The 22,551-nt window shown below is 45.5% G+C and overlaps 1 protein-coding gene across 9 annotated transcripts in view; it reads left to right on the top strand.

The window, feature by feature from the left end:
• The window catches only part of LOC125461813 (Kv channel-interacting protein 2), a 320,168-nt gene that overhangs the window by 286,337 nt on the left and 11,280 nt on the right, over positions 1-22,551 (top strand). For all 9 annotated transcript variants that reach the window (XM_048551046.2, XM_048551052.2, XM_048551050.2 and 6 more), the window contains 5 exons: positions 13,261-13,385; positions 14,216-14,285; positions 15,939-16,009; positions 19,041-19,148; positions 21,236-21,340. In XM_048551046.2, the coding sequence (XP_048407003.1) occupies positions 13,261-13,385; positions 14,216-14,285; positions 15,939-16,009; positions 19,041-19,148; positions 21,236-21,340 (479 nt within the window). The remainder of the gene's footprint in view (positions 1-13,260; positions 13,386-14,215; positions 14,286-15,938; positions 16,010-19,040; positions 19,149-21,235; positions 21,341-22,551) is intronic.

The following is a 22,551-nucleotide window of genomic DNA, read 5'->3' as shown; positions in this document are numbered from 1 at the left end:
AAGGGGCTTGACAGGGTAATGACTGAGAGAGTGATCCCCCTCATGGGAGGGTCAAGGACCAGAGGGCACGGTCTCAGGATAAAGGGGCACCAATTTAAGACTGAGATGAGGAGGAATTTCTTCTCTCCAGAGGGTTGACAGTCTTTGGAACTCCTTACCACAGCTCCCAGTGGGAGCAGAGCCCTTGTGTATATTGAAGGCTGAGACAGTTAGTTTCTTGATCAGTCAGGGAAGCAAGGGTTTTGGGGAAAGGGCACGTGAGGAATGTTGGAACAGCCTGTTCCTGTTCCTATTAGTTATGGTCTTAATGTTTCAAATCTGGCATGGCTGTTTCTCAGAACTCAAATGCTGTGGAATTCATTGAATCCCTAGGTGTGGCAGCAGGCCATTCAGCGCATCGAATCCACACCAACACACTGAAGAGCATCCCTACCTTCCCCACTCCATATCGCTGTAACCCTACATTTCCCATGGCTAACCCACCTAGCCAGGACACCCTTATATACTACGGGAAATTTAGCCTGGCCAATCGATCTATCCTGTACATCTTTGGACTGTGGGAGTAAACCCACGCAGACATGGGGAGAATGTGCAAACCCCACACAGGCAGTCAGCAGAGGGTGGAATCAAAACCCAGGTCCCTGGCGCTGGTGCTAACCACTGAGCTACTGTGCCACCCTAGTTTACAGTCATATGAGGGTGTAGGTAGAGCTTCAATTTAACATCTCATTTGAATTGGAGGATGAGTCTCCTCGGTAACCCAAGTATTCTTGAGCTGGGAAGGGTTTCCGGCTGTGTCGTCTCTGCGTGGAATCTTGCTGAGAATGATGATCCTGCTGCATCTTGCCTCTCACTGTGACAACAGTGACTGCACCTCCTCAACAAATCATCGTCAGTAAAGAAGCCAGGGGCACTTGTGTGCAGAGTCTGTAAGACAGGGGACAAAGCCAGCTTGGATTAAGCCAGAGGTAGCGAGTTCAGTCCTGTTGCGGCCTTACGGAAAATTGAATCCATTAGATCTGGTACCTCCCTCGCAGATTGTTGGGGGAGAAACCCACGTGATTCTTTAAGGTTAGCGAGCAATTGTCAAATCTCAGAAAGAGAGCAGAAAGGGCGCACCTTTTGTGTTTGACTCCTTTTTTCTAAACCTGATGAAGAGATGGACATAGTTTGTCATTTCTGAACATTGTGTATTAAAATGAACATTAAATTATGGTGTTTTCACTTGGGAGTCACTCAGACTGCATGGATGGAGAGCAAACATTAAACCAGGAAAAGTCACTAGCCCTTGTGTGTTCCAGGTGTCTGCACTGCAGGATCCAGACATTTCCTAAAGCTTTCCGATACTCCTGTACCGCTTCCCCCCCACCACAACCCCTCCACCCACCGAAGTTCCTGCAAGGTGGGGTTTCTCAAATGCTCCTGACACTCTGAGGAATTAGACACATCCTGTGAGCAGCTTCCAATTTGTTGTTTTTCTGCTCGTTTTGAATTTGCTTCCTCCAACCTTACTTTGCCAGGCAGATTTCATGTCATATCCTGCACTGTTTGTCCACTGAGTCATTAAAGTCACTCCATGTGAGCTTTTAATTTGAAGGGGACAAGAGACAAAGTAATCTGTATGCATTTCACTCAGACCCCACCACGTGCAGTTTCGATCTCTAGGTTTGAAGCTCACTCCTGTTGGTGGGGTGAGGGAAGATTGGGTGGGGGGGGGGGTTGCATTGATACAGTGACGGTTCACTAGTTTAAATCCTGGGATAAGGGGGATTTGTTCTATGGTAAGAGGTGAAATGGATTGGACAGATATTCTCTGGAGCCGACAAAAATGAGAGGCGATGTCCATGACCCACTTACAATTCTGAAAGGGCTTGACACAGTCGAAACTGAACTTGTTTCTTCTGGTCAAAGAATCTAAACCATGGTGGGATGGGAATAGCCTCTGCATGGAGGAGAGATTGCTCCACATATAGAGTGGTACTTCTCTGGAATTCTGCATGTCAGAGGTTGTCCTGGACAGATGTTTTGTTCTCTCAGGTATTCAAGGGAAGCAGAGAGCAAGTGGGAAGGTGGGGGTTGAAACTCAATCCTTTTGAAGAGCAGAACGAACTTGATGGGCTGACCGGCCTACTCATGCTCCTCTTTCTTAAGTCCTTGTGATGTCATGACAGAAGAGGAGGCCACTTTGTCCATTGTGCTGGCGTTTTCCCTCCAGCCAAACCTGTAAAATGAAATTACAGTCCGTGACTACTCAATAAGCTATTTTTTTCCACTGTCTCAGTGATAACGTGACCATTAACTTCTCTTTTCATCAGTCTTATGCTAACTATTCAGCCCATTGCCTCTTTGTTACTTAAACACTAAGTAAGGCAAACACCAGGCACCACCTCAAAATCCCTCATTGATCTGAAAGGCTCCAATGCATCATCTCTTTAACACTCCCCCTAATGAGAGAAGCCTAAACTCTTTTGCCTCACACATTAATTTCTGTTCTTTCACTCTCTCTCTCTCTCACTCTCCCTCTAATGGATGTCTTCACTCTCTTATTTCAAAATTCGAATATCTCTGTAATGAGGATGCAGTGTGGACAGATTGCAAACCACAGTCCAATAGATTTGCATTTATGTAGTGCCTTTCACAACTTAAGGTTATCTCAAAGTGCCTTCCACCCAATGAAGTATTCTTAAAGTGTAGTCACCCTTGCAGTATAAGGCAAAGTGATGGTCAGTTGGTGCACAGCAAGACAACATAAAAAAGCAGTAATGTGATAGTGAGCAGATTAATCTGTTTGAATTATGTTGGTTGAAGGATTAATATTGGTCCCAGGACACCAGGGAGAACTCCCCTATTTTTCAAAATCAGGAGGACAGAGGATTTAGAACAATACCTGAAAGACAACAACAGCTCCGACAATGTGATTCATCCTCAGCACTGGCCTTCTAACAGTGCAGCACTCCTTCAGTACTGATCCCCTGACAATGCTGTGCACCCTCAGCACTGACCCTTTAACAATGCAGCGCTCCCTCAGTACTGACCTCCCGACAGTGCAGCACTCCCTCAGTACTGACCCTCTGACAGTGCGGCACTCCCTCAGTACTGACCCTCTGACAGTGCGGCACTCCCTCAGTACTGACCCTCTGACAGTGCGGCACTCCTTCAGTACTGACCCTCTGACAGTGCAGCACTCCCTCAGTACTGACCCCACTGACAGTGCAGCACTCCCTCAGTACTGACCCTCTGACAGTGCAGCACTCCCTCAGTACTGACCCTCTGACAGTGCAGCACTCCCTCAGTACTGACCCTCTGACAGTGCGGCACTCCCTAAGTACTGACCCTCTGACAGTGCAGCACTCCCTCAGTACTGACCCTCTGACAGTGCGGCACTCCCTCAGTACTGACCCTCCGACAGTGCAGCACTCCCTCAGTACTGACCCTCTGACAGTGCGGCACTCCCTCAGCACTGACCCTCTGACAGTGCGGCACTCCCTCAGTACTGACCCTCTGACAGTGCGGCACTCCCTCAGTACTGACCCTCTGACAGTGCAGCACTCCCTCAGTACTGACCCTCTGACAGTGCTGCACTCCTTCAGTACTGACCCTCTGACAGTGTGGCACTCCCTAAGTACTGACCCTCTGACAGTGCAGCACTCCCTCAGTACTGACCCTCTGACAGTGCGGCACTCCCTCAGTACTGACCCTCTGACAGTGCGGCACTCCCTCAGCACTGACCCTCTGACAGTGCAGCACTCCCTCAGTACTGACCCTCTGACAGTGCGGCACTCCCTCAGCACTGACCCTCTGACAATGCAGCACTCCCTCAGTACTGACCCTCTGACAGTGCAGCACTCCCTCAGTACTGACCCTCTGACAGTGCAGCATTCCCTCAGTACTGACCCTCTGACAGTGCGGCACTCCCTCAGCACTGACCCTCTGACAGTGCAGCACTCCCTCAGTACTGACCCTCTGACAGTGCAGCACTCCCTCAGTACTGACCCTCTGACAGTGCAGCACTCCCTCAGTACTGACCCTCTGACAGTGCAGCACTCCCTCAGTACTGACCCTCTGACAGTGCAGCACTCCCTCAGTACTGACCCTCTGACAGTGCAGCATTCCCTCAGTACTGACCCTCTGACAGTGCAGCACTCCCTCAGTACTGACCCTCTGACAGTGCAGCACTCCCTCAGTACTGACCCTCTGACAGTGCGGCACTCCCTCAGTACTGACTCTCTGACAGTGCGGCACTCCCTCAGTACTGACCCTCTGACAGTGCGGCACTCCCTCAGTACTGACTCTCTGACAGTGCGGCACTCCCTCAGTACTGACCCTCTGACAGTGCAGCACTCCCTCAGTACTGACCCTCCGACAGTGCTGCACCTCCTCAGAACTTATCCTCTCATGAATTGGTGCCCCCTCAGTACTAACTCTCAGGTGCATCTCTGGAGTAAAGGTAAAATTGCAATAGTCTGATGAAACCCTAGGGCTGCTCTCGTTACAGAGAGTGAGACAACTGGTGGTGGTTTAACCTCAGCACCATCACACCTCAGCAAGGAGAGAGGTTGAGAAGGATCTGGACTGTAATGTCCAAAACTGGTCCCTTTATTTAAGGGAGGATGTAAATGCATTGGAGGCAGCTCAGAAAAGGTTTGCCAGACTAATACCTGGAATGGGTGGAACGTCTTACAAAGAAATATTGGACTGGCATTTAGAAGGATAGGAGGCAGCTTGTTTGAAACATAGATCCTGACAATGATCCTGACAGGTCTTTTATGGGGTGGATGGGGAGAAGATGTTTCGTCTTGTGGGAAAATGAAGTACTGATGGCCACTGATTAAAAATCAGGACTTGCAGAGATGAGGCATTTTATTTCCGTCAGATAGTTGAGAGTTTTTGGAGCTCTCTTTCTCAAAAGTTGGTGGGAGCGGACTGTTTGGACATTTTTAAAGCAGAAGTGAACAGATTCTTATGAAGGAAAAGTTTGAAAGATGTTATCAGGGATGTATGGGATTTATAGTTACAATCAGATTAGCCATGAACTTCTTGTACGGGTGGAACAGGCTCGAGGGGCAGAACGGCCCTCTCCTGCTCCTGATTTATACGTTGTTCTTGTTAAGGATCATTGGTTAGGCTGTCAGAAACCTGGGCTAGGCCCAGGGTGTGCCATTGAGGCTCTGCTGTGTTGTACCTGAGTTCCATGACTATGGCTCTCCATTTGCCATAGGCCTCAACTTGCATGATGCACTGTCATGGAGATCTGATGCCATGGTGAGAAATGGAGAGAGGGACAGAGAGATACAATAAGAAAGCAAGGGGTCTGATGACACCCTAACTCTTCAACCAGTGCCCTTTTGTCCATTTGTGAAAGGCAAGAAAGAGATAAAAGAGATCGGGAGGGAAAAGAAAGTAGAAAGAGAAAATTAGGTAGAATATCATTGCTGGCCGCATCAAAGGGTATGAATATTGAGGGCTGAGCAAACACCTGCAGGCATGCCTGGTTCCATTGTCCAGAGAGAGAATTTATTTCAAGTCCATGAAGCAGGCTGGTCAATCGTGAATGACAGGTCAGTTTAAAAACATGGATATTGTAGTAATATCCCTGACCCCCAAGCAAGTACAACATGTACCTGGCCTGGATGAGTTATCCAGTGGACCCCTGTTTCAACATTGATTGAAGAGATAATGAGTATCAAAGAATCCCTACAGTGTGGAAGCAGGCCATTGGGTCCACACTAACTCAGACCTACATCCCCAGACCCACCCCTCCCCAATCCTGTACCCCTGCATTTCCCATGGCCAATCCATCTAACCTGCACATCTTTGGACAGTGGGAGGAAACCAGAGCACCCGGAGGAGCCCCACGCAGACACAGGGAGGATGTGCAAACTCCACACAGACAGTCACTCAAGGCTGTGAATCGAACCCAGGACTCTGGCACTATGAGGCAGCTGTGATAATTAGTGAGGCACTGTGCCACCCTCTGCCAACATGCGTCAGATGAAAGCCCAACCCACAGTGTCATCTGCCAGTCACACAAGATGACGGCTTATTTCACCCTCAAGTCCACTTTCAATCCTGAACCACTTCACAATCTGTTAATTCATTAGCAAGTTTTGAGAAGATTTGTAGCTCAGGTTGAGGTTCTGAATGTAAGTTTGCTCACTGAGCTGGAAGGTTCGTTTTCACACTGTTCGTCACCATTCTAGCTTGAAAACAGAGACATGCACGAGAATTCCTAGAAGCATGGCATTTAACCGGAACTCCATCAACAAACACATTGAGTTGGAGCCCATCTACCACCCTCTGAGAAAAGGAACAGGAAATAACATCACCAATGCAGGAAATGACATCACCAACCCAAGGAAACCTAAACAGATAAATAGAAAGCCGGACATAACACTAGCGCTTCACCGGAGGCTCACTGATGATCTTACCTAGAATGGTGACGAAACGTCTGAAAACGAACCTTCCAGCTCAGCGAGCAAACTTACATCCTGTTAATTCATTCTCAGGATGTGACAAAACTGTATTTGCTGCTTATCACCAAGTTGTCCATGAAATACTGTTGATGGGCTTTTCACCTTGTACATCAAATTTTAGACTGGGTGAAGATCTCTCTTTTAATCTAAAAGTAAAAGGAAAATAAAGCTCTTTCTACACTGTCCCCAACTAACACTTCTAGGATAGGGATGGCACAAGGTTAGATACAGATTAAAGCTTCCTCTACTCTTTTAAGCTGAAAGTAAAGCTACCTGTGCATTGTCCCCATCAAACAGTCCCAGGACAGGGACAGCATGGAGTTAGTTATAGACTAAATCATCATCTACTCTTAAACTGATGCCTCTATACTTTTAAAATGGGAGTGTAGTTCTCTTCACTCATGAACCTGAAAGTAAAGCTTCCTTCATACAATCACCAGCAAATACTCTCTGGAGTGATAGCACAGGGTTAAATTTCCTCCTACACCTTAAACCGAAAGTAAAGCTCTCTCAATACTGTTCCCCATTGAACATTGATGGGACAGGTACAGCGGAGGGTTAGATACACAGTACGTAGAATCCTTATATATAGAAACCCTACAGTGTGGGAGCAGGCCAATCAGCCCATCAAATACACATTGATCCTCCAAAGAGCATCCCACTTAGACCCACCCTGACCCAAATCCCGACCCTATCCCTGTAATAATAGACAATAGACAATAGGTGCTGGAGTAGGCCATTCGGCCCTTCGAGCCAGCACCACCATTCATTATGATCACGGCTGATCATCCACAATCAGTATCCTGTTCCTGCCTTATCCCCATAACCCTTGATTCCACTATCTTTAAGAGCTCAATCTATCTATTTCTTGAAACTATCCAGAGAGTTGGCCTCCACTGCCTTCTGGGGCAGAGCATTCCATATATGCACCACTCTCTGGGTGAAGAAGGTTTTCCTCAACACTGTTCTAAATGGCCTATCTCTTATTTTTAAACTCTCTTACATGTCTCAATCAGATCCCCTCTCATCCTTCTAAACTCAAGTGTATACAAGCCCAGTCGCTCCAATCTTTCAACATATGATAGTCCCGCCATTCCGGGAATTGACCTTGTGAACCTACACTGCACTCCCTCAATAGCAAGAATGTCCTTCCTCAAATTGGGAGACCAAAACTGCACACAATTCTCCAGGTACGGTCTCACCAGGGCCCTGTACAGCTGCAGAAGGACCTCTTTGCTCCTATACTCAATTCCTCTTGTTATGAAGGCCAGCATGCCATTAGCTTTCTTCACTGCCTGCTGTACCTGCATGCTTGCTTTCATTGACTGATGTACAAGAACATCTAGATCTCGTTGTACTTCCCCTTTACCTAACTTGACTCCATTGAGATAGTAATCTGCCTTCCTGTTCTTGCCACCAAAGTGAATAACCACACATTTATCCACAATAAACTGCATCTGCCATGCATCCGTCCACTCACCTAGCCTGTCCAAGTCACCCTGTATTCTCATAACATCTTCCTCACATTTCACACTGCCACCCAGCTTTGTGTCATCAGCAAATTTGCTAATATTACTTTTAATGCCTTCGTCTATATCATTAATGTATATCGTAAACAGCTGCGGTCCCAGCACCGAACCTTGTGGTACCCCACTGGTCACTGCCTGCCATTCCGAAAGGGATCCGTTTATCACTACTCTTTGCTTCCTGTCAGCCAGTCAATTTTCAGTCCAACTCAGTATTTTGCCCCCAATACCATGTGCCCTTATTTTGCTCACCAATCTCCTATGCGGGACTTTATCAAAGGCTTTCTGAAAGTCCAGGTATACTACATCCACTGGTTCTCCGTTGTCCATCTTCATAGATACATCCCCAAAAAATTCCAGAAGATTAGTCAAGCACGATTTCCCCTTCGTAAATCCATGCTGACTCTGACCTATTCTGTTACTGCTAACCAAATGAGTCGTAATTTCATCTTTTATAATTGACTCCAGCATCTTTCCCAACGCTGACGTCAGGCTAACCAGTCTATAATTTCCTGTTTTCTCTCTCCTTCCTTTCTTGAAAAGTGGGACAACATTTGCCACCCTCCAATCCGCAGGAACCGATCCTGAATCTATAGAACCTTGGAAGATAATTACCAACGCGTGCACAATTTCTAGAGCCACTTCCTTAAGTGCCCTGGGATGCAGATCATCAGGTCCCGAGGACTTATCAGCCTTCAGTCCTAACAGTCTATCCAACACCATTTCCTGCCTAATATAAATACCCTTCAGTTCATCCATTAACCTTGCATTTTCCATGATTAATCCATCCAGCCTGCACATCCCTGAACACTATGGGCACTTTAGCATGGCCAATCCACATGACCTGCACACCTTTGGACAGTGGACGGAAACCAGAACACCCAGAGGAAATCCACACAAGCACGGGGAGGATGTGCAAACTCTACACACCGTCACCTGAGAATGGAATCGAACCTGGGTCCCTGGCACCATAAACTTCTGTGCTGCCCCACTGTAAAGCCTCCTGTGCCCTTCGAAACTGAGAGTAAAATTCTCTCAACACTGTCCCAGGATTGTTAAATATCCCAGGACAGAGACAGATCAGGGTTAGATACAGAGTCAAGCTTCTTCTATTCCTTTAAACTGAATGGAAAGTTTGCTGTACGCTGTCCCCATCAAACATTCACAGGTCAGGGTCAGCACAGGGTTAAATACAGAGTAAAACTCCCTTTCCAGAACGGGATTAGATGCAGGATCATTCCCAGTGATTCTAAGATGTTTCCACTTCTAGCAGTATAATTGTGAACATTAACATGTGACGGTTTGAGATGTACAGTTGAAAATAACAAGGGGGTTAGTGTGACAGACGCCACAGCCTCTCCCTAAAGCTGTGCTGTTAAACCTCTGCACTCTGTTAATGATCACGTTATCACTGAGACAGTGGAAAAAAATACGTCATCGAGTGGACACGGACTGTAATTTCATTTTAAAGGTTTGGCTGGAGGGAAAGCACCAGCACAATGGACAAAGTGGCCTCCTCTTCTGTCACTCTGTGTGATTTACCTGCTAGTACCATCCCATCATCTCCCATCAGGGGTACATCTGCCTGTCTGGCTCCCTACCACTCACCCTCAGTAATGGCTCGTGTTTTTGAGATCGGGAACTTCCTGCTCTCAGCTAGGCTTTGCTGATGGGTGACAGAGGTCAGACTCTTCCAATTTAACTCCTTCCACTTTCTCTTCCATCCTTTCTATCTCCCTCACCCTCACCCTATGTTCTTCAGACTACCTCCTTATTCTTTTTATCTCCCCTATTCCCTTCTTCCCCTCCTATCACCTCTCAGCAGCTCCTCCATTCCTGCCATCCCGTCTCTCCTATAGCACCATCTTCCTTCACCGACCTACTCCTCACTTTGCCTGGCTCTGACCCTACCCCTCCCGGTCATCCTCTCCTCTTCCCTCCCTGCTGACATTTCCCCTCCCCCAATTTCCCTACCTCCTCGAGCTGTGTTAAGACCCTCAACCAGTACCACTGCCCTGTGCCCTGCTGTGAACAGTCAGTGCCAGTGGACAGGACCTCCTGTGAATGGTGATGGATGAGAATGCACTGTTGGACAGAAATCTACTCCAAACACTCACCTGTGCTCCCTCTGTGCATTAGCCCTCATTGAAAATGTTGCTAGTATGTTTTTGGCAGGGCAGTCAGAATGTGGAATCTCAGTCTGTCAATAGATAAGGAAGAGGCTATTCAGTCCCTCAAATATTTCTCAATACGATCATGGTTCCTTATCTGTCTATTTGCCTTGAAACCCAGGGGTCATTTTGTAGAATCTTCACAATAGCTCCTACAGCGCTGCTCTGACTATCCTGGGGTCTAGTGCCAACCTGGATCTGATCCCAGGCAGACCTCAGGTCGTGAGTGGGTTCTGTTTACTGAATCAGTTTGCAAATTGATTTGTTCACAAGCCACAATACGATGCAGGACAATATAAAACAGGCGTCCATAAGTGCAGGACATGTTCATTTGTTGGATATTTAAAATTACATCAATGTATGGGGTGGCGTTCCTAAATATGAGCATTAATAAGTTGGACATTTATAAATTGGGAACCTCCTGTACTCTAATGGGTTCTGATCACAGCTCTATATCTCAAAGGAAGGAGGGGCATTTCGATGGCATCTCAGCACCCGGGGGTTGAAGGGTTGTTGCACTCACAGTACAAAAGCTCAAGGATGAGACAACTTCTCTGCAGATCCTCAACCTTAAATTCAGACTGGAATGCCCAGACTTAAAAAGCCCTTTCAAAAATCAGGATCCCAGTGAAGAATGGTGTGGTTTTCTTCAATCTTTATCTCCATTCACGTTGCTCATCTCCTCACTCGTCCTGATTCACTCACCTTCCTGAATTAGTACCACATTCCCATCCCATTTTACACTTACACTCAGTGCTTTTATTCTAAACATCTACAGAAGGTCCAGAACATTCCCTCAGCCCCGCTGTTCAGTGAAAGTACTTGTTCAGTTGTGAAGAAGGGTCTTCATTTTTGAAATGGTTTGAAGCAGTGACAGCTCTCCGCTTGGAGTAATCATGTGATCTCTACTGAACCGTTTCCAGGGCTACACAGTGCCCACCTGACCCTCCTGCATACAGATGAATGGGCAGGTTGTCAATTCCTTGGCCACAGGCAGGATGACTAGAGTTGAGAGATAGCAACAAATGATTTTGTGTCCCTTATCATTACTCTTGTCACACTAACGCCACTTTTCCCCATTTTCATTTATTCTTTTATGGGATGTGGGCATTACTGGCTGTGCTAGCTCTTGTTGCTAATTCCTAATAGGCCTGGAGCAGGAGATTGAGAGTTACCTTCTTGAACTGCTGCGCTCCATTTGGTGTAGGTAGGCCAACAGTTCTGTAATGGAGGGTGTTCCAGGAGTCTCTTCTGGATCGAAATCCAAGGGCAACTAGTGACGGGCAATAAATGCCAGGGACGTCAAAATCGCATCAGTAAATTTAAAAAAATCTGACCCCTTGACCCCTGAAGGATTGGCGATATATTGCCAAGCCAGGATGGTGAGTGGCTTGGAGGGGAACTTGCAAATGATGGTGTACCCATGTATCTGCTGCCTTTGTCATTGTTGTTGGTAGAGATCACAGTTCTGGAAGATGTTGTTGAAGGAAGCTGACCAAATTGCTGCAGTGAATCTTGTGGATGGTAGACCCTGCTGCTACTGAGTACAGATGGTGGAAGTAGGAAATGGTTAGCTTAGCGGATGAGTTGTTGATTATTTCATTGCTTTGTCCTGGATATCAACAAGTTCCTCAAGTGTTATTTCCAGAGTGGGGCTACACTCTTCCATCACACTCCTGACTTGTGTCCTGTAGATGGTGGCCAGGCTTTGGGAAGTCAAGAGGCTCATTACTCACTGTGAAATTCTCAGCCTCTGAGCTGCTCCTGTAGTTGCTGTCAGTGACTACCTGCATGGTGAAACTGGGAGAGTTGGTGATGAGGATGTAGTCAAATGTCAAGGGGAGATAGTGGACCTCTTTGTCACCATCACAAGTTGCAGATGGTGTCGAAGCTTTGGGTGGTAAAGAAAGAAGCCATTTGCTGCACAAAGCCCAAATTGTTCCGGGAGCAACGATGTGATCACAGTTCCATGGCTAAGCTAATAAAATGGGTATGCTTTCTGTGCAAGATCTCTAATGCAGCCTGTGGGTGTACTCATTTTGTAGATTTGCAGAATCATGCCTCAAAAGAAGACTGTTCACCTCATCAACTCCTTGACTAGTTTCCACCCCTCTCTATCCCGAAGGCCCAGAAAGGGCCACTGGTGAGATTGGTTGACCCAGCAATGACAGGACTTGGGTCTGGGATCTTATTAGTCTTTGTGCTTTAGGCAATTCACCACTTGACTGATATATCGAGGAAACAACATTGCTTGTTAATTCTGTGCTGGAACTTGAATTGTAAATAACAGATGCCATTCATCCAATTGCCAGCTGTCAAGTGTTTAATTTCATGAGTGATGCCAAACAACATATTCACAACTTCTTCCCGAAGGTATCATGAGCACCTTAGCAAACACACATTCTCCGCTACTGATCCCGAGAGAGGCTTGTCTCAAATTTATCTGGGAATGAAATGAACTTTAAGCTAGTCAGGATCTTCACGAAGGTATGGAGCAGATTTATGAGAATAATGCCAGGGATGTGGGACTTCAGTTCATGTGGAGAAGCTGAAGGACCTGGGATCGCTGTCCTTAGAGCGGTGAAAGTGAAAAGGAAATTCAGTAGAGGTTTTGAAAATGATGAATGGTTTTGGGAGAGTCAATAAAGAGACACTGTTTCCAGTGGTAGGAGGCTACAGGATATAAAATGGAAACAATTGGCAAAGTAGAAAAGGGAAGGTGAGGAGAATTTTTGTTGTTTTGATCTGGAACGCACTGCCTGTAAGGGCAGTGAATACAGATTCATTTTCAAAAATCAATTGGATAAATCTTGGAGGGTAAATTACAGAATTACTCAGGCAGCCTTATTAAGGGTTAGCACAGGACATGATGGGCCAATCGGTCCCAGCCTGTGATGTATCTTCTGATGATTCTATAATCTCACTGAGACCCAGGGATGATATCTTTTTCATTTGAATTAGCACTTGAGTTGACAATGAAGTCATATTCATTTATCCATTATCCATCTGTTTTCCCAGTTAACTTGGAGCCTGGTAGGAAGACTTCAGCTCTAACTTTGCTTCTTTGCTTCTCCCTCTTTATCCGTCCAGACAGCATTGAGGATGAATTTGAACCATCCACAGTATGTCACCGACCTGAAGGCCTGGAACAGCTTCAAGGGCAAACCAAGTTCACCAAGAAGGAACTCCAGGTCCTCTATCGGGGCTTCAAAACTGTGAGTTCTCGGTCGGATTAAAATGAGGAAGTAGCTCTCCCTTGTGGCAGAGATCCCTGACTCTAACATACATGGTGTCAAAGGGTTGCAGGTTCGAGTCCAACTCCAGAGACATGAGGGCATCATTCAGGCCTACGCACTGGTACAGTGCTGAGTGAATGCCACCCCGTCAGGGATACCACCTTTGCCCTGAGATAATAACTGTCTGCCCCAGGAGGTGGACTTGGGAGATTGCATTGCCCCCATTTCAAAGACAAGTTGAGAATGTTCCTCCCAGTGTCCTGGGCAATATTTAGCTCCTCAGTCAACATCCCATGGTCTTGTCATTGTCCCATTGCTGCTTGGGGGAGCCTGCCATACTCAAACTGACTGCCATTACAGCAGCGACCTTATTTCAAGGGGGTGTCACTGTCTGTGTGTGCTTTTGAGAGGCTGTGCAGACATGTAGGTTCTCTCCTAGTCTGCCTGTGCACTAATTCTCAGTGACCATAAACCTGCTCTCCATCTATGGAACCGAGTTGGTGTTCTGTACTGGGCAGTTACTAAGCTCCAGTCAGAACTAAAGAACATACAAACCTATCGTTTGCTGCAACCCTCAGACAGGCAGGTTTCATTCCCAAGCTTCTCATTCTGGAAAGCTCGAAGAAAATCTGAACATGTCCTTGTGTCCATTGACTCACCAGTGTCACCTCTTAAAGGGGCACAGTCCCAACATAACACACCAACTATAATACATAAACCTAGATCTTTTTTATATTGAAATCATGACTGCTCAATGCTTCACACAGATTGTAAACTGAGTTTCATGTTTACTTGTCCCTTGCTGCCAGGAGTGCCCCAGTGGTGTTGTTAACGAAGAAACATTTAAACAGATTTATTCCCAGTTCTTCCCTCAAGGAGGTGAGTGGAAGCTCTGAATTCTGGCTTTTGTGTATTGCAATAGTAATTTTACTGGGTCAGTAGTCCATGGGTCTGGATTAATAATCCTCCAATGGCAGTTTGAGAATTTTGTGTTATTTATTCATGGGACGTGGGCGTCACTGGCTAGCCCAGCATTTACTGGTCATTGTCCAGAGGGAAACTGAGAGTCAACCACATTGCTGCGGGTCTGGAGTCACATGTAAGTTAGAGCAATTCTCTAAGGGCAGCAGTTTCCTTCCCTGAAGGACATTAGTGAACCAGATTTTTTTTTCCCCCTTGACAATTGACAATAGTTTCCTGGTCATCATTAGACTGTTAATTCCAGATTTTTATTGAATTAAAATTCCACCGCTACCATGGTGGGATTCAAGCCCGAGTCACCAGAACATTACTTTTGAACTCTGGGTTAACAGTCTAGTGATAATACAACTACGCCAGCACCTCCACTCAATATGAATTTTTTTCAAAAAAAAGTGCTGGTCTCGGTAAAAGCAGCTGCCTAGCTGAGGGAATGTCCCAGTGGTTCTTGGCTGCTCTGTTAAGGAAAGAGCTGTGATGTCCTTGAGTGATCTGGGCTGACATCTGACTCCTGCAGATCCATCGCTGTGTGATCCACTCTGAATTACCCTCTAAAATGTCCCACCGAAGTCTCACTGTGTCAAATGCCAAGGTACCTTTGGATGGGTAACCGTTACGCATGTAGCCAGTGATTCCAACAGTTAAAGAATTATAAAATGATTGACCCTTTCATGACAGGCATAGTAATGTCGGAGTCAGCACAGATCAGACAGAATTCAGAAACACGCCTCTGGGCTAGTTCATTTTGTCCCATTGAAAGACAATGAAGAGTCGGAGTTTTAGTGGTTTAGCCATCAGATCGATACTATCGGACTCATAGATTTCATACATAGATTTAGATTTTATTGTCACATGTACTCAAGTAGTGGAGTATCACACTGGTGCCATTTTAGGTATCAAAAAATTAGATGCAAAATAATCAGAGAAATGAGAGTTAAAAAGTTAAGCATTACTTCATATGATTGTAAAAAAGTAAAGAAATATGATAATAGTTAACATCAAAGTATTTCATAGCTTATACTAGGAAAATAAAGGAATAAGTTTAAAGTTAAAAGACTCTCAGGGAGGTGGCTGAGAGGCTAGGCCCAACATACTGGGAAATTATCTGCAAATGAGTGACAATCATTCAGTATGCATCACTGGTTGGGCCAGCATTTGGTATTTGATGGGGACACTTTAGAGGGAGCTTTAAACCTGTCCAGGGAGTGTTTGCTGGGGCAGTGTAGACAAAGTTTTACTTTCAGTTTAAAAGAGTATAGAGAGTTTTAGTTTCAGTCTGAAACAGTTGACAAAGCTTTACTTTCAGTTTAAGAGAGTATAGGAGGTTTAGTTTCGGTCTAAAAGAGTTGCAAAGCTTTACTTTCAGTTTAAAAGAGTAGAGCAGGGTTTACTCTATTTCTAAACCAACCTGTTGTGGCAGTGTTTCATGGACACGGTATAGAGAGAGTTTTAATCTGTATCCATCTGCAGGAACATCTTGTGCACAAAATAAGTGAACAAATGAGCTGAACATGCTTGTTGCAATGATTGAAGATGATGTGCTTTCCATTGCAGACTCCAGCATGTATGCACACTTTCTATTCAATGCCTTTGACACAGACCACAATGGCTCCGTCAGTTTCGAGGTTAGTGAATCTTCTGCAATTTCCATCTAAAAAGAATGGGGAGCTGGGGCAGGGGCTGTCTTCCTGTTGGACATTGAAGTACCAAAACAGACATGATAGACAGATTGTGGATGCTGTGCTTCTTTTGGAAAAAAAAATTTCAAGACAGTTGATAGGTTGGGAGTGAAATGGAATGTTCAAGTGATAAAAGAAAGGTGGGGGAACTTTGGCACACCAAGTCCACATCAACCCTCTGAAGACCATCCCACACAGATCCAAACCCCTATCCTATAAACCAGTATTTCCCATGGCTAATCCACCAAACTTGCACATCTTTGGGCCCTGGGAGGAAACCAGCACACATGGAGTAAACCCACACAGACACAGCAAGAATGTGCAAACTCCACACAGAAAGTCACCCGAGGCAGGAGTCAAACCCTGATACTGTGAGACAGCAGAGCTAATCACTGATCACAGCACCATAGGTGATCCACATGTTGATCACAATGTAATCTAACAGTCTCAAGAAATGCACCACAGCTCCTGGTTAGATGTGTTGATGTGATAAGTATCTGTTGTTTATTATTGTATTGTCAATGAAGAGTAAGAAACTAGTTATCAAGGGATCAGTTGCATGTGTGAGTTTTGCAGTGTGCTGCATTCATAGTTGCATTAAAGAGTCAGGTGCTGTGTAATACAACATCAGCATAATCAAGTCTCCTCGTCAGGCAGCATGGCAAGTTGGATTAAAGACAAAAGGCTCTAAACTTTGCAAGTCTAAAGTATGATTATTTATAACCATAAGACCATAAGACATAGGAGTGGAAGTAAGGCCATTTGGCCCATCAAGTCCACTCCGCCATTTAAATCATGGCTGATGGGCATTTCAACTCCACTTCCCTGCACTCTTCCCATAGCCCTTGATTCCTTCTGAGATCGAGAATTTGTTGATCTCTGCCTTGAAGGCATCCAACGTCCCGGCCTCCACTACACTCCATGGCAATGAATTCCACAAGCCCACCACTCTTTGGCTGAAGAAATGTCATCTCATTTCAGTTTTAAATTTACCCCCTCTAATTTTAAGGCTGTGCCCATGGGTCCTAGTCTCCCCACCTAATGGAAACAACTTCCTCGCGTCCACTCCTTCTAAACCATGCATTATCTTGTAAGTTTCTATTAGATCTCCCCTCAACCTTCTAAACTCTAATGAGTACAATCCCAGGATCCTTAGCCGTTTATCATACGTTAAACCTACCATTCCAGGGATCATCCGTGTGAATCTCTGCTGGACACGGTCCAGGGCTAGTATGTCCTTCCTGAGGTGTGGGGCCCAAAATTGGACACAGTATTCTAAATGGGGCCTAACTTGAGCCTTATAAAGCCTCAGAAGCACATCGCTGCTTTTATATTCCAACCCTCTTGAGATAAACGACAACATTACATTCGCTTTCTTAATTACGGACTCTACCTGCAAGTTAACCTTTAGAGAATCCTGGGCCAACACTCCCAGATCCCTTTGCACTTCTGATTTGTGAATTTTCTCACCGTTTAGAAAATAGTCCATGCCTGTATTCTTTTTTCTAAAGTGCAAAACCTCACATTGAATTTCATCAGCGATTTCCTGGACCACTCTCCTAAACTATCTAAATCTTTCTGCAGCTTTCCCACCTCCTCAGTACTACCTGCCTGTCCACCTATCTTTGTATCATTGGCAAACTTTGCCAGAATGCCCCCAGTCCCTTCATCTAGATCATTAATATATAAAGTGAACAGCTGCGGCCCCAACACTGAACCCTGCGGCACACCACTCGTCACCGGTTCCCATTCCGAAAAAGAGCCTTTTATCCCAACTCTCTGCCTTCTGTCAGACAGCCAATCCTCAATCCAAGCCAGTAGCTCACCTCGAACACCATGGGCCCTCACCTTGCTCAGCAGCATCCCATGAGGCACTGTATCAAAGGCCTTTTGGAAGTCTAGATAGATAACATCTACTGGGTTTCCCTGTTCTAATATACTTGTTACCTCTTCAAAGAATTCTAACAGGTTTGTCAGGCACGACCTCCCCTTACTAAATCCATGCTGACTTGTTTTAATCTGATCCTGCACTTCCAGGAATTTAGAAATCTCATCCTTGACAATGGATTCTAGAATTTTACTAACTACCGAGGTTAGGCTAATCGGCCTATAATTTTCCATCTTTTGCCTTGATCCTTTCTTAAACAAGGGAGTTTCAACAGCAATTTTCCAATCATCTGGGACTTTCCCAGACTCCAGTGACTTTTGAAAGATCACAACCAAAACCTCTGCTATTTCCTCAGTCACCTCCCTCAGAACTCTAGGATGTCGCCCATTGGGGCCCAGAGATTTATCAATTTTTAGACCATTTAGCTTTTCTAGCACTTTCTCTTTTGTAATGCCTACCATACTCAACTCTGCCCCCTGGCTCTCCCTAATTGTTGGCATAGTACTCATGTCTTCCACTGTGAAGACTGACGCAAAGTACTTATTAAGTTCTTCAGCTATTTCCTTATCTCCCATCACTTGCCTTCCAGCATCAATTTGGAATGGCCCAATGTCTACTTTTGCCTCTCATTTGTTTCTTATGTATTGAAAGAAGCTTTTACTATCATTTCTAATATTACTAGCTAGCCTACCTTCATATTTGATCCCCTCCTTCCTTATTTCTTTCTTTGTTATCCTCTGTTTGTTTTTGTAGCCTTCCCAATCTTCTGATTTCCCAGTGCTCTTGGCCACTTTATAGGCTGTCTCTTTTTCTTTGATGTATTTCCTGACTTCCTTTGTCAGCCAAGGCTGTCTAATCCCACCCCGGATAATCTTTCTTTTCTTTGGGATGACCCTCTGTACTGTGTCCTCAATTACACCCAGAAACTCCTGCCATTGTTGCTCTCCTGTCTTCCCCGCTAGGCTCTGCTTCCAGTCAATTTCCGTCAATTCCAATAACGTATAAGAACCAGAGGATACCAGAAAACAAATTACACTCACTGTTGCTACAGCAGATTTTATTGTATCTCATCTTCTTTTCTTCTCACAGAACTTTGTGACAGGTTTGTCTGTCATTCTCCGTGGCTCTATTGAAGACAAACTCAGCTGGGCATTCAACTTGTATGATTTAAATAAAGACGGCTGCATAACCAGAGAGGTAAACCAAAGATGAGAGAGGATGTTAATTAGATAATTAGTAATCTCTCAAGTGCAAGGAAGAGAGAGGGAAAGGAAAATGAGAGAAAGAGAATAAGAGAGAAAAAGAGTGTGAGAGAGAATGACAGAGGACAAAGGACTGGAGCTTGCTTTGTACTCGTCTTGCACTTTTCTCATTACATTCCAAAGTGTTCTGCAGCCAGTGAAGTACATTTGGAAATGTGGTCACTGTGCTATCATGTGGGAGTATCCTCTGAGACCTCCAGTCGGAAGCTGACCTTGGGAAACAGGCACAGCTCCTATGAATCCTGTGGGTGGTCTCTGGTGCTCTACTCCATAGAGGGAGTTTGGTGGATGGTGGGATTTATTCAGGTGGGAAGCTGACAAGTGGTAACTCAGCCATACTCCAGATTCCACTGTGACTAACTTGTTGGTGAAAGGCTTATTCCATTCTGCTGACAGTTGATGCTGTGGGCCTTTCCAGAAAGAGACAAAGTGGGGCTCTCTCCAGCTCTCACACCAGTGACCGAGACTTCCATCACCTCCACAAGATTCTGCCCTGTATCGGGTTCTGATATGGTCGCACACCTCAGTGATGCTCCATGTAACAAGACAGTATCTCTGGTCTATTTGTTCCGCTGTGGTGTGAGTTGTGACTTAGTGGGTTGGACTCTGACCTGCTTCGGAGAGTTCAGGGTTCAAGTTCCCCTCTGGAGTCTCGAGCACATCATTAAGATTGACACTCCCAGTGCAGTGAGGTGCTGCCCTGTCACAGGTACAGTAATTTCAGTTGAGTTTTCAAATGTGGGCACTATTTTGCTTCTCACAGGGATATGAAATATCCCATAATCACTATTCCATCTTCCCCATGTCCTGGTCAATATTAATTCTTCAGTGAACAGACTGTCTGATTGTGATCATTTTGCTTCCTGTGGACGTTTGTTTTGCATAAGTTGACAGTGTTTCCTGCATTACAACATTATCACAATTGGCTGTGCAGTGTTTTCAGATATCCCAAGATTGTGAGAGGTGTTATTCCAGTGGGAGTTCCCACTTCTTTCCATGAAGGTGCTGCGGAGGGTGAAAGTGGGGCAAAGAATTGCCATTTTCATTTGCCTTAGGAAGTGGGTTTGCCTGGTTCCTGCAGCGAGTGGCTCTGAGATCAAGGTCCTTAGCCAGGAGAAGACAGGTGTCATCATCACTGGTTTATGCAGGGTTTGAAGAGATGCAGACCTCTGCACTGACACAGGAGCCTGTAAAATGACTTCATATCGCTATTGTCGATGTGCATAAAGGCCCTTGAGATGTAACGTTTGTGAGCATGTGTCTGTATGTGTGAGTGTGAGAGTGAGCATGTGTCTGTGTGTGAGAGTGTGAGGGCGTAAACAAGCATCAGTGTGTGAGAGTGAGCATGTGTCTGTGTGTGAGAGTGGGCATGCGTCTGTGTGTAAGAGTGAGCATCTGTTTGACTGTGTGTGAGAGCATGTGTCTGTGTGTGAGTGATCATCTGTGTGTGTGTGTGTGTGTGTGTGTGAGTGACTGAGACTGAAAGTATGGCTTAATGTGTGTGAGTGTATGTGTGTCTGAGTGCATAATTGTATTGGTATGAACGTGCTTATCTGATATATGAGTGTTTAAGCGTAGGAACATATGTGTGTATCAGTGTGTGTGTGTGAGTATGTGAGCATGATATTGTCTTTGGGTGTGAGTGGATGTGTATATGAATGTGAGGCTGTATATGTGTATGAGTGTGTGTGAGACTGTATGAGAATTATGTAAGTGTGCATGAGTGATATGAGTGTGAGGGTGTGCGTTCACAGTAGAGGATCAGACAATGGTTACAGAAGCTGAGATTCCAAGAACAAATGAACTACAGCAGTTCAGGAAGACAGATCACCACCATCTTCTCAAGGACAACTAGGGGCTGGCAATAAATGCTGGTCCAGCCAGCAATGCCCATTGTGTTGATAGTTATGTGTCCGAAAATGAGCTAGTGGCCTGGTTGAGATTGATTCCTTATTGAACTTATCTGGAGGGGGATGGAAAGTGACTCCTAATTCATTCTTTTTCCTTTGACTTGTTTTGCAGGAAATGCTGGATATTATGAAATCCATTTACGACATGATGGGAAAGTACACCTATCCAACAGTGAGGGAGGAATCACCACAGGAACACGTGGAAAGCTTCTTCCAGGTAAGAGGTCGCAGGTTAAAAATCCTCATTATCTAATATAACAGCTGAGTTCTGATGAAGAGTCACAGCGCTCGAAGTGTTGACTCTGTTTTCACTCCACAGATGTTGCCAGGACCTGCTGAGTTTCTGCAGCAATTTCTGGTTTTGCTTCCCCAGCATCAGCAGCTCTTTGTTTTATAAAAGAGCAGAGGGAGCTTCACTCTGTATCTAAGCCTGCGCTGTACCTGTCCTGGGAGTGTTTGATGGCTCAGTTTGCGGTCAATGGTAACCTCCCAGGATGTTGATAGTGAGGGGTTCAATACTGGTAACACCATTGAAGGTCAGAGGTTAGTGGCATTTGTGTGGTGAAAATGTTAGTAGCCACTTGTCAGCCCAAGCCCCAGATATTGTCCAGATTTTGTTATGTTTGAACATTGACTGCTTAAATATCTGAGGAGTTGCAAATGGTGTTGAACATTGTACAATCGTCAGTTAACATCCTCACTTCTGACCTAATGATGGAGGGAAGGTCACTGGTGATCATCTGAAAATGGTTGGGCTTAGGACAGTACCCTGAGGAACTCCTGCAGAGATGTCCTGGAGCTGAAGTAACTGACCTCCAACAACCACGACCATCTTCCTATGTGTCATGTGTGACTCCAACCACCGGAGAGTTTTCCCCCCACACCCATTGATTCCAGTTTTGCCAGGGCTCCTTGATGCCACACTCGGTCAACTGAGGCCTTGATGTCAAGGGCTGTCACTCTCACCTCTCCTCTGGAATTCATCTCCTTTTTGTCCAAGTTTGCAGCAAGGCTGTAATGAGGTTGGGCCCTGGTGGAACCCAAACTAGGCGTCACTGAGCGGGTTATTGCTGAGCAGGTGCTGCTGGATAGCACTGTTACCGACACCATCCATCACTTTACTGACGATCGAGAAGAAACTGATGGGGCGGTAATTGGCCGGGTTGGATTTGTCCTGCTTGTCGTGTACAGGACATACCTGGGCAATTTTCCACATTGCAGGGTACCTGCCAGTGTTGTAACTGTACTGGAACAACTTGGCTAGGGGAGCAGCAAGTTCTGGAGCACAAGTCTTCAGTATTATTTCCAGAATGTTGTCAGGACCCATAGCCTTTGTAGTATCCAGTGTCTCCAAATATTTATTGATATCACGTGGATGTGAACTAATTTAGCTGAAGACTGTTATCTGTAATGTTGGGACCATTGGAG

This window comes from Stegostoma tigrinum, chromosome 20 (assembly GCF_030684315.1).
Source record: "Stegostoma tigrinum isolate sSteTig4 chromosome 20, sSteTig4.hap1, whole genome shotgun sequence".
NCBI classification, from domain to species: domain Eukaryota; kingdom Metazoa; phylum Chordata; class Chondrichthyes; order Orectolobiformes; family Stegostomatidae; genus Stegostoma; species Stegostoma tigrinum.
Note: the sequence above shows the minus strand (reverse complement) of the source record. Positions and strands in the feature narration are given on the sequence as shown.